This window comes from Fukomys damarensis, unplaced genomic scaffold (genome assembly GCF_012274545.1).
Source record: "Fukomys damarensis isolate Sample0158 unplaced genomic scaffold, DMR_v1.0_HiC HiC_scaffold_3, whole genome shotgun sequence".
NCBI classification, from domain to species: domain Eukaryota; kingdom Metazoa; phylum Chordata; class Mammalia; order Rodentia; family Bathyergidae; genus Fukomys; species Fukomys damarensis.
In genome coordinates, this window is record NW_022900915.1 from 27,290,035 (window position 1) to 27,303,355 (window position 13,321).

At 34.8% G+C, this 13,321-nt stretch overlaps 1 protein-coding gene across 1 annotated transcript in view; it reads right to left on the reverse strand.

Annotated features, from left to right (window-relative positions):
* Pam (peptidylglycine alpha-amidating monooxygenase) overlaps positions 1 to 13,321 on the reverse strand; it is a 141,260-nt gene that overhangs the window by 58,345 nt on the left and 69,594 nt on the right. Inside the window, exons 6-10 of the mRNA XM_033767513.1 lie at positions 11,556 to 11,604; positions 10,245 to 10,312; positions 9,099 to 9,179; positions 8,774 to 8,850; positions 8,218 to 8,321 (exon numbers count right to left, since the gene is read on the reverse strand). Coding sequence (XP_033623404.1) covers positions 8,218 to 8,321; positions 8,774 to 8,850; positions 9,099 to 9,179; positions 10,245 to 10,312; positions 11,556 to 11,604 — 379 coding nt within the window. The remainder of the gene's footprint in view (positions 1 to 8,217; positions 8,322 to 8,773; positions 8,851 to 9,098; positions 9,180 to 10,244; positions 10,313 to 11,555; positions 11,605 to 13,321) is intronic.

Consider the following 13,321-nt stretch of genomic DNA (forward strand, 5'->3'; position numbering starts at 1 on the left):
GTGACTGTGTATTTCAGTCTCTTTTCTGTTATTAGAATTGTACACCTTTAGAAGACTCACATAACAAAGAAGTTCTGACAAAGGAACATGTCCTTTTTGTTATTAGTTCTGACAATTTTTAGCAACCCTACAATAATAAAAAACAAATGATGAGGTGGACTGTTTGCTCTACAGAAATACGTCAGCACTGATCTTTCCAGCAATGTCAGGCAGCACTCACTTTCTCTCCATAGCAACCGTAATGACATCAATGAGGGAAGGAAAAACCGAAAATCTTTTCCAAACAGGTATTTGATTTCGCTAAGATTTGAAAATGTACAGCCCCTGAGAGACCTCAGGAGCTTCTTCTGCAAGAAGCTCTAGAGGCTCATGCTTTCGAAATCATCTGGCTTCTCACACTCTGAATTTGATACCTTCACTGTAATTGCCTCTCCATGAAATAAGTGAATAGTGAGGTGCAAGCAAAAACAAACACATGCTCTTCACATACGGTCACGATGTCAAAACACCATGCCAAAGAACCACACTTTAGGATTTCAGAGTCGGTCAGAAAATGATGTGCTATAAAAGGCATGGGTAATATCAAAATAATAAGCCAGATCTTCACATTGTATTATCACACCCCCGCCAAACAAAATGAGGATGCATATATAGGCAAGACAGCAAGGAGGGAAAAGGAATTTAAGATATTTCTCTAGTTTAAACATTTTAATCACCTTGCAGACAGGGAAAAGTAAATAATAATTAAAGCATCTTAAATTAATAAAAGGAAACATTAAAGCTCATGCTCTTTATGTTCCTATCCACCCATCCACAGCAGCACATGTAATGCAACCTATGCCCATGCCTTATTAAAAAAAAAAAACTAAACTAAACAAAGTAACCATAATTGCTAGTCTAAATATTGTTGCTTCCCTTTTCAGTGTGTCTTCAGATGCATTAGAGTGTGCTGTTATCAATAAAGTGGAAAAGACTACCTATTTTGGAGAATACTAACTATTTCAAATTTACTTTTAGAGTACTATTTCTAAAACTATTGAGAAATAAAGCCTTGGTCCTGGAAATGCTTATATGTGAGCTGAGAAAAATTATTCCATGATCATTGTGAGATAATAGTTTACACAAATCAAGCAGAATTCTGTACTGGTGCCACCTTTAACACACAATGGGCTCCTTACATTTTATGAAGGTGGCGGTGCATACAGCACACACTACTTGCCAAGGGAATTTGACCAGGTTCCTCCTGTTACCACATATTCTAGGACACGATTTAAGAAAAGCTACGCTATGATCCTGAAAACTGACTTACATACGTAAGAACATAATCCTAGTATTGCTTAGAAATAACTATTCTAAAGTAAGTAGCTTGCAAACAGATGTAAAAATCTATTATTATTTATAGATAATACCAATCATACACAATAGAAGTGTGTGAAAATAGTGTGGCTACACAGAACTAATTGAGTGTGCACATATAGATATATATTTTAGACGTACAACACATTTTCCCTATGTAAAGATATATCTAACACTTACTTATATCTTTTCTGACTGTCCATCCATGTATCCAAACATATAGTTTAAATTTAAAAAAATTAAAGCTTGAGAAGCAACTAATGTGAAAAAGTTTCAAAATAAATATTAAGTAGAATACCTTAATATATACTCCCCTAAATACAATTTTGGTGTTTTCAAAATTTGTTATGTGTCAGGCTGGGAATTTAGCACATTGGCGCAGTGCCTGCCTCGCAAGCGCAAGATCCCGAGTTTGATCCCTGGTACCCCCCACCAAATTGTTATGTGTGTCTTTAGAAGACTTGTTTTTATTATAATTTGAAAAGAAATTATACTGAAAGGGAAGTGTATATTTCAAACAAGCAAAAGGTAATAAATCTGTGAACAAGTAACTAAACTGTGAAATGTATGCTCTGGAATTACCAACCAATAAATACAATGATTAGGAAAAGAACGTACTCTTTCTAAATAAAATTCACTGTTAACACCGCCAAATCAGCAAGAAACAACTTTTTAAGTAAACTGTAGATAGTGATATTGGGATAGAATATAAAATACTGTAGTATAGATTTAAAAATAAGTTTTATACTAACGTTGGTGACAAGGAGCAATTACTGTTTTAGAAATAGCGTATTACAAAGTACAATTTATAAGTTTGCAAATGTTAAGAAGAACAAAGGGAAGTGTGTAACTGTTTAAATGACACGTTCTCCTTTATAACATGAAGTTTAGTAAAAATATGGTTAATGTTTAAATTTAAGGAATTTGATTACACTAAAAGACACGATGTGATTACTCCCCCTTACTTTGAGTACATCCTATCCTTTTTGCCAATTCCTGAAGCAGTTCTGGAAGACTCCTTTCATGAGTGTTTTTCCAAGGTGAGATTTAAAAAAGTACTGTAATGCCGCTGCCTGTGCCATCCATGGAAAGGCATGCTTGGAAAAACATTACAGTGTCTCCTCATGCATATTATTCAGTAGATCTGGCACTGTGTGATTTCTGGCTCTTTTCCAAAGTCAAAATGACCATGAAAGATACTTGTGTGAATTAATTCAGGACATAGAGGTACCCACCCAAGAGAGCACAACTAAAGACATAAAAGAAGACTTCTAGAACTGCTTCAGAAAGAGGCAGGAATGATGAGGTAACTGTGTTTAAAGGATGGGAGAAGTTCTAGTGGGTATTGACCGCGATGTGTTGTTACTGCAATAAAACTTTTTCTAATCAAAATGCATTTGTGAGCGAATTTGAAAAATGAAAAATAAAATACAAGCTAATGTTGCAAGTTATCTTCCAAAGGAAGTAATTCTGCCTTGTATTAGATTAGCTTTTGAGAAAAATTATTTTTTGTGGAAGTATACAGATAGATAGATAGATAGATATACACTCATATACATCTGTATTATACTAATTCAATCACACATGCTATGCATTAATTTTACAGAAACAAAAATGTTCTTATCTCTAAATGCATGTGATTCTTTGAGACACCTTAATAAGATCTTCCCTAAAATAGTTTCTATGTTATACCAATTCTCTGACAAAACTGAGTTGGTCAAATAATTTCAGAATCTTTGCTGTTATGTGAAAAATTTCACTGAAGGAGTTGAGTAAAAGGAAAAAGTCTACTTCATTTCTTTCTATCTATAATTGGACCTGTAGTCAAGGTAACTCTGGGATCCATCTGACAGAGGAATTAACATATGCTAAAAATGTTAGGATTCAAATCATCCTTGGCACCAGCATCAGCTTGCCAATTTTATTCCACAGTCACTCATCTTTCTTTCATTCAAAAATATCTTTAAACTGGACAAATTGCTTTCTGTTTGCCTATAGGAGGATTACGGTCACACACAGCATTATTTTTCACGCAGATCAACATATGAAATTCAATTTTGCTACTCTGAATGATCATTACCATGAAAAAATACCAAGGCAGGTTGTGTTCACTTCTGCTGTGGCACAGTGAATGCTCCTTACACAGTCCCCACTGCCAGTGCAATTCTCTGCTGCATCACCTACATTCCAACATTACAGCATCGTATTTCTTTCATCCTCTTCCATAAAATAGTGTTTATGTGATAAGCTCTTTTACATAATATGAGTGGCTTGAAATCTGACATAGTGTAGGGAGCCTGAAAATAATCAAACCTCAATAAATGTGTTTTTATTTCTATTTCACATTATCTACTATACATTTTGAACCTTTTTTATACTTTCAGTTTTGCACACCAGAGAAACTATTTGGTATTTTCACTTGTGTGTCCTATTTATTTCACTTATGAGTATGGCCTCATTGTGCATCCATTTAGCTACAAATGTCTCTAGTTTCTCACTCTATGGTTGAGTAGTACTCTATTTTATATTTAAAAAAAAAAACACATCTTCTTTATCCAGTCGCCAGTTGATGGGCAATTGGGCTGTTTCCAAGTTTTAGCTATTTCAATCTGTGCTGCTATAAACATGGGTGAGCATATATCGCTGTGGAAGAGGAAGTTGGAGGGATAGGAGAAAGGAAAGAAGGGAAAGGAATAAGAAAAGGAAAAAGCACAAAGTCTTTGTAAACAAAGGAGTGGAGGGCTTGAAGGGAGAGCAAGGGAATGGGGAAAAAAATAAGAACCAAGACACATCATGTAAAGGTACAAATTCCCAATGATGAATGTCACCATATTGTATAGCTAAAATGTACCAATAAACAAACTTAATGAATAAAAAAAGAAATAGGGCCAGAGATTTAGCTCAGTGGTGCCATGCCTGCCTCGCAAGGACACGGTACTAAGTTCCAGTTTGATCCCTGGTACTGCAAAAAAAAAAAAAAAAAAAAGTAAAGAAAGGAATGTATTTTTAATGAATAGTCTTGCTTAAGTGTCTATAATTTATTATGACATAAGAAATTAATCATAATGCATCATACTGTTGGTCAGTTTTTCATACTTTCTGGGGCATTTCTGAGACATCTTTATCAATATTTCTATCTGCCTATCTATCTAGCCATCCATCCATCATTTATCTAGGTTCATGGAAGGTTTCATAAAGACATATTACTTTATATTAGAAAGATACATGGTAGAGATTTAAGAAAGTGCCATGCATTCTGAAATGTACCATTTTAAAAACTTCAAATATTGTTGCAAGTCATAGTCAGGTGGCAGACAGTGCATGAGCCCCTGACCCTTGGCTGTATCTCTCATATTCAACAGATGCTGGGTTTGAAAATAACAAAAATGAATAATAATTTTGGAAATGTGAAAACTTTAATGAAGTTAGTTTACAAAACTTTTGTTTCTTAAGAGGTTCTATAGTGCTTTTAAACTTACAAGTTAAGGAGTTATTTATCATATAATTTTATCGGCATGTAATGTGCCTTCAAATGCTAATTAAATTGCTATGTTTAGTTATCTTTGCATATTATTTAGACCCTGTCATATTCTCTTGTGTTCAAATGACTCATTTCAAATGAAATATATGAAAAACAAAATTGGCCAAATAGGTAAATAATCAACCTATGCTCAAGAATTAATTGGAAACTTAAGCTGATAAACTTTTAGGCCGACTAGCTGATGTAATTAGTTAAATTGGCTGACTTAATTAAATTCTAATTTTTTTTTAAACTTCACTAAACATTTGAAGTGAATAGAGAGCAATATCATATTGAACATAAAATATGTAATGCAGCCAGGCACAAATTACTGCTTCTTCACAGATTAATTAGTTATACTACAGTATTTACTTTGGTGCAATGCCTTTCTCTAATATACAGTTGTCATATTTACAATCCTAAAAGAAATATATTTGGATAAAATATTGAGTATATTTGTTAATACATTTTAAGTATGTTTATTTTTAAAATTTTTTATCAATATTATTTTCGTTCAACAAACCATAATTATGCACATTTACAGAGTGCAATGCTATGTTTTCATATATCTATACAATGTACAACCATTAAATCAAGTTCATCTAAGATATTCATCATCTTATACACTGTAAATCTCTATGATAGGATATGTGAAATTCACTCTATTTTAACATATACATTATTAGTTACCTCACTGTGCAACAGAAATCAAAATGTATCTTTTGGAGACATTGGATCCTTTGATAAACAGCACCACTTTTCTCCCTCCCTACTTCTCGCCTGCTAAAACATCATTCTACACTCTATTTTAATTTTTTAAGATTCTGCTTACAAGGGAGATTGGGTGGCATTTATCTTTTTGTGGTTGGCCCATTTTACTTAGTATAGCGTCCTTCAGCTTCAATCATTTTGTGATTAAGAGGATTTTTTCCTTTCTTTTCTAAAGGCTGAAAAATCCTCTATTATGTATATATGCCATATTTTTTTTCTAACCTTTCATTTACAGGTGGACACCGAGTTTGTTAAATCCACCAATTTAACGGTGGTATTTTTTTTAAAAAATAATCTCTGGTATGAGAACATCAGTACCCATTTTTTAAAGTTTTTTATTAGTTAAACATGAATGTTCCAGCCAAGAAAAGTTTTTCTACCCCTAACATTTCCAGCTCACTATAGAGTTTAGCTTGGTTTGCACAGAAGAATCACTCAACTGAAAATCTTCCTAGTCTACCACTGTCAAAACAGTTTTCCTATAAAACCGAGTTTCCAGTTGGCTGCAGAACAAAAAGGTATAAAACCTGAAGCTTCTATTTTTCTCAGTAAATCAAAGAGCCACCTGCTGGCCCCATATTGTGATTCGTGGCCTGCAGTGTGATTTGAAACTAAGTTCTTCAGGTTCTGTGCTCAAATCTGTGTCCAGTGGGGCATGGCTGTGTATCTGTCTATGTGCGTACATGGGAAGAGAGAATGAGGGGCAGATATTTGCATAACATCACTGAATTAATAGACAACACAAAATATTACTTTTTTTGTACTGCTTACATCCTCAACTACGATAGTCTACCACTCTATGAAGGATGTACATATTATTTTACAGAACAGAGATGCACTGCTGCTGTTGTCTCTCTAAACAAAAAGGCATATTAAGTCCTACAGGAATACTCTGCGTGGTTACAAGGATTTTTATTCATGTTTAAACTTATTCACACTTGTCTTATTTTACCATTCTGCTGCAAAAAAATGCTTTTGTAGTGTGAATTAAATATTCAGAATACGGACTCACCCAATAACTTAATTTCCTATAATTCTTTTCTATTTCATTTATATTACAAAATGGTATTTCCTTAGCCCATATAAGATTTACAAAAGGACAGATTAGTATAGTCATTTTAGTATTTTATTTTAAAGCAAAATGTACATTTTTAAAATGTTCAGACCAGAATTATTCTACACTCATGAAACTAAAAGAGGCCCCCAGGGATCACTTTGGTCTCCTATCCTAGTACTATAACAAGTCATTAATTTCTACAGCTGATCGTACCTCCCAGAGCAAATTCAAAGGATGGACTCTGGCCAACACTATCCACCCTCCCAAACCATAAAGAGACCTCTGGGCAAAAGAGTCTACTTTTTTCACACTTAAACTTGTAAACCAATACATGTAATGTTTTGATAGGAATTTTTTTCTACCTTTGTTACTTATTTCAAAGGTTAATAAAATAACAGTGGTATATAAGTAAAACTCCTGTGGTTCTAACATAAATGAGAGAATGGCTGGGTAATACCAAATGAATGGTTTAAAACTCTAGCTTCCAAGTAGCCTCAGCAAATATCTTAAAGCCTAATATAACAAGTAAAGGTGGTTCCTTGATTCTTTTCTAATAAAACTATAAGAGACTTTAATGTTCATTTTAAATCTTTCATTTCTTTTGAAAGAGTTCATAGTGCTTTGAATTAAAAATATTTTTTTTGGTGACATTAGTTTTGAACCCAGGCCTTTCACACCAAGTAACATTCCCAGCTTTTCCTTTCCTTTTCTTTTCTTTTTCTATTTCTTTCTGTGGTACCAGGAATCAAACTTGGGTCCTTAAACTTGTAAGGTCTTGGCGCAAATATGACCATCCTACCTCAGCCTTCCAGAGCACTGAGATTACAGGCGTGCACCACCACCCTTGGATGAAATTTTTATACAATATAATTATTCAGGGAAGCTTGGGAATTTTTAAAAAAGTCTTGACATCCCCTTTTAGAAAAGTGCCACACTTTATTAGCCTCACTTGGAAGAATAAACAGTAAACTACTGAACACACAGAAGTTTCAATAGGGTGAAAAAGTGATGCTTCTGTGTATAATATGGGCAATACCAATGCATACCCTTATTTGACTACAGTTGAACATAGAGGAAAATAAAAGACTCCTGAGAAAAGAAATGTTCATAATCACTCTATTTTCTTTATTAAAACAAAACTGGAGAAGGAATACACAATCCTGAAGGAGTAATATATAATCCTATGTTCATGATAATATCAGGAGATAGCTAAATAATGAGCACATGTTCTGGCATTTATCCAAATTGGTCAGTTAGGAAAGGAAAAAATGTTAGCTTGTTGTAAATGTCTACATGAGGTAAAAAGTATGTAATTCATTCACAAAGATAACTCTTACCTATAATCTGCTCTTGTCCTAATAAATTCTCTTTGGGCTGGGGATTTAGCTCAGTTGTATCTCTGCCTCGCAGTTGCGAGGTCCTGAGTTTGATCCCCCGTATCAAGAAAAAGAAAAGAAAGAAAAGAAAGAAGCTAATAAATTCTCTTTAAATAGGGGAAAGTGCAAAATCTTACCCAATGTGTGTGGCTTCTTTCCTTCCTTCACCAGTGAATACACATCTTGCAGCCAGTATGTCACCAAAACTAACTTCTACAGGGTGTTCCACCGGGTAGAAAGCCTGCCAGGAAAACAAACATAATAATTCATTAAATTATCAGTAAAACCCAGAACCATGTGCTTAAATAATGTGAGGCTTGGAGTAGTGTGGGTGGAGAATAGATACACAAGAGTTCACCTTCAATTAATCAATTTGACTTTACGGCCGGAGTAACAAGCTTGGGAATAAATAAGATACTATTTACAAATGCATCCCATAAAAATCAGAATAAATGTAATAGGATAGGAGACTTCACCAATATGTTTAGATCATATTGAGAGACTTAATAAAGAGTGCACTGAATGAGAAGCTGTTAAAAGAGAAAGAAGTTATACGCCTCAGTTACACATTAAAGGCAGACTTGGAGACTCATAGAGTCTAGAAAAATTAATGTGTTACATAAAGACTTCTAAAATTTACTTTTGCTGGTTAATATTTTTTCCCCTCTCAAAATTAAATTGGATTCTACACACCTGTGGCAACTGGGGACTCTGGCGTCCAATGAGCGTCCACTGTCCACTTCTTACTCTGTACCCACTCACAACCTTACCTGAACAAGCACAAGAAACAAACACATTAAGGGATCGGAAAAGAGACATCGTCACTCTTCTTTTTAAAAATAAAACCGGAATGTTTTCAGAACCCCAAATACTGAGTATCTCAAAGATAAAAATATGACAAAACAGCAAAGAATTACTTCCACTGAAACAGACTTCAAGTATTTATACTTTACACATAGAGTACTAGTAAAAATAGAGATAAATATTGATAATTTCACATACAATTTAAGTTTCTTACCTAAATGGTGAGTGTGAACTCTATAGGCGAACACATGCATTGGATACATTTTATAATGGCATGAAATATCAGAATTCACCACTGTGAGAAACGAAAACACAGAGAAAAGTCACTATTCCAAAGGCACATGGCACTACGCTGGTCTGAAACCGTGTATTAGGTATTTGTAAGATCCTAGGCATTGGGGTTTTCTGATGAAATAAATACACACTCAACTCTCAGCAGATGTGAGGCCAACCATTTCATTAAGAATCTCTTGCCTCACACTTTTATTTTATTCATAAACAAAATAATTAGGATCAAATCAAAATGCCCTTTCGGTGAAAGCACAGGCTTATTTTATTATCTTTATCTAAAAAGTTATCCATTTGGAAAGGTTTGAACATGGTTTTTTTATTTTTGGAATTAGAGGGTTTTTGAAAACTGGAGTGCAATCACTGACAATCACTGGATTGGCCGCTCCTGTGGAGGAGGGATCACTTAGCATATTTCTTCTCCTTTGTGGTCTAACAGATAGTAGTACTTGGATAAACGTTTCTATATAACTGGCAAATGAAGTACAACAAAGAGGCCATACTGACCCTTAGCTTCAAAAGACTCTGGTCAACACAGACAATATTTGATGTAACACTTTAATTAGAAGATTTTGAGATACATCGATAATTACCATTATATAGATCCGCAAAGCTTTTCATCAGCTTAGCAGAATCAGCTATTTTTATTCCTGCTTTGCAAGCAGGCAAATTCGTACATCTAAGTTCAAAGACCAAGCAGTGCTGGACTTGCTGGCCTCTGGATTTTGAACCTTTCAGCAATTCATAACACTTCACTCATGCAATTTTTGCATGTAAAGAGTGGATGATGGATTTGTTCAGTATTTATTTGTTATTAAGTACTTCTTTATTGTTTAATTCACATAACCCACTGCCTACCTACTGGCTTCATCCATAGCATCTCAATAAATAAAGATTGGGAAATTAATGAAGCATTAGCATAGAATAACACTAGAATCTACTTTAAATTCTTGGGCAGTAAAAAATTGGCTTATTTTTCAGATACAGACACTGGTCATTTAAAAAGTTTATGGAAAATATGCTGGAAATCCATTATGAAGGTAATGGTAAACAGGAAGAGATCATTACTCACCCTTTTCTCCTGGTGGTATAACAGTGTCAACAGACATCATAAGGTACATGCCAGCAATTAAAGGCTGTCTGTGGAAAACAATAATGATTTCTCAATTATTTGACAAAGCCAAAGCTATTGCTATGGAAAAATAGGATATATGTTAATATGTGGTTTATAAAATATGATTCTGTTGAAAATTAAAATGAAACACGACAGGAGGTATCAAATATGCACACATGTATGTAACATTTATATACATAGTATGTACATACATATATTATGCTTATGTGGAAATGCAGACTACAAATGGCTCCTAAGGCAACTGCTTTTACATCACTTTGGTTAGGCTCTTGTCCTGGTTGTTGGCTTAAGCACCAGTCTAGGGGGCTTTAAACAAACATTTGTTTGTTTAAAATGTGACCAACACTTAAGTAAAGCACACTATTTTCCATAATGTGGATAAATCTCATCTAATCAGCTGAAGGCCTTAAGAGGAAACACTAAGTTCTCCTGAAGAGGAAGAAATTCTGCCTACATATTCCCTTTGGACCCAAGAATGCAACATCAATTGCTCATTGAATTTCCAATCAGCCTACCAATTTTGGATTTGTCAGTCCCCTCAAAAATCCCCTCACTGTCTCTGTTTCTCTCTCCCCACTTCTCCTCTCCCCACCTCCATCTCTCCCTCCATCCCATTAATTGAGGTTTCTTTTGTGGACCCTAACATAGCTGTCGCGACTACTGCTTGTGACATTCCTGCCCATGTTATACTCCCTCTCCTCGAATGTGGATAGAAGTAAGTGTAATAAATTATCTGTAACAAATAGAATATGGCAAAAGTGATGGTTTGTCACCTTTAAAACTAGGTTACAGTGGACTCTGGCTTTTGTCCTTCATACAAGCCCTTACTTGCTCTTGCTTATTTTCTGCGATGGAGGCCAGTTGTCACACGGTGAGCTGCACTGTTAACAGTGCATACAGGAAAGAGGAGGTGGGCATGGGAGTAGGAACCAGAGTGATTCTCAACCAACAAATAGGGAAAAAAGAAATGAATCGTGCCAACAGCCATGGGAGTGTTCTTAGAAGTGGCTCTTTCAGGGTGCAGGTAATGAATGAAGTCCCACCTGAGACTGTGGCCTCTGAAATACCAGCCAGAACACCCAGATTTCTCACCACAGGACACTGGGGTAATAAATGATCACGCTTCTAAGCATTAAGTTTGGGTTAATTTGTTTTCCATAATGGACAACTGAAACAATGAATCTCCCACTTTTAGCTTTTCAAAGAACTTAGGGCTGTTGCTCAATGGGGAGCACCAGAGGTACTTACGGCACACGTGTGAGGTGTAAGGAGACACCAGAACAGTCCTTGTGGTTATCTGAAAACACACAAACACACATCTTAAATATGAAAATGTGAAAGACAATGTCTCACAAATACAATTTAAACAACATAATACTTTAAAAATGTTATTTTCCTTTATGGTTTACAGACTAAGGCACATTTGTTAATTTCTTGAATTACCAATCTTTCACAAAAACAACCATTCTATGAAACCTAAGGTATTGTTTTGGCTCATCAAAATTAGTTATGGACTTTTCCGCACATGCACTAGTCAGTAGCATGAGCTCACAGAAGACAGTTTTGCTATTTTCTCCGCATTATCTAAATTGCTGAAATACCCAGAGAAGTTGGTGAACAGAATGAATGGTTAGTTCCAGGGGGACACGAAACAACTGGCTTTCCCACTTCACAATATCTGAAGTAACACATAATTTGGGTTTTGAAAGCACTGTATTACCATTTTCAGTGTCTGTAGTGTCTCAGATTTATGTATAGGAAGCACATTCTCTCTTTGCTAAAGTCCTGCTTATTTCAACCTTTCAAACAGACACCTACACTTCATTTTTTTTTTTTTACCCCAACATCAGGTGAAAGCTTATGCATATCTCTATCTTTGTAAACACCGCAGACACCTCTTTCAAACTAGCCTCCATTCTTCCTCTTTTCCCCAAATGAAAAGAAGAAACAAATCCAAATGGCCATCCAAACTGAATGGGCATCCAACTGAACTTCCTGACCTTCTACCACAGAAACCATGACAGTAATGTATTTCTGCATAGGTTAAATTCTTCCTATTTCATGTTTCATTCTAAGTAACTAAAAGTTTTATCTCAACTCTCAGAATGTACATTATATAAATACTTGTTGCGAGAATATATGTGTACGAGATCAATATTACACTACAAACTCAGAAGTGAAACACTTAATAAGCAACGGCAGAGGCAATGGGGTTTTAACAGGTTTTCCTTACGTTCAGCTGTCACTTTCATGAGAAAGACAAGGGCAGCCTCTACAGAAACATGCAATAGAAAGAAACTAACAAGGTATGCTTTGATTTGCCTTACATAATACTTAGAAAGTACAATAAATTACATTTAATACTTTGGGAATAAAATAAAAAGGAAATTTCTCTGCCTAATATTCAGTTTGGTCTTCAAATAGTACAAAATAATTACAAGTCACATATTTTATATTTATCCTTTTTTGACTTTTTATTTGTACAAAGAGATCTTCATCAAGTCTCATACATCAAATTTAGGGAGGCAGTATCTTCATAATGGTCTCAGGAAGATTTTTCATTTTCAAATGGGTTTAACAGAAATAATAATGACTAAGAACTGCAGGCTTATCTTAGCCTTTGCCTATGCTTTTAAATGAGTGAGAAATTATAATGAGTGTAGTTCCTTAATTTACTTATATGGGAACACTTATTTTTCAGAATAACCTTCCTGAGATGTCCTACATGCAATCTAATGAATCTATCAAGTTTGTGCTGCTTTAAAAATGACCTTACTGAGAGCCAGATTTGTATATCCATGGATCCAAAGGGAATGTTACAAATACACCACCTATTCTTACCAAATAAACTCCAAACTCCACTGAATTATCTTAGTCAACTGTAGGAAACATTTTATGTGTATACAAAAATCACACCTAGCCAATAAGCTTATTTTGAGAAAGGAGAATCATCCACCCATCCATTACTCATTAAGGAAGCAGTTTCATGCAGGCACTATGCTGAATACTGCATT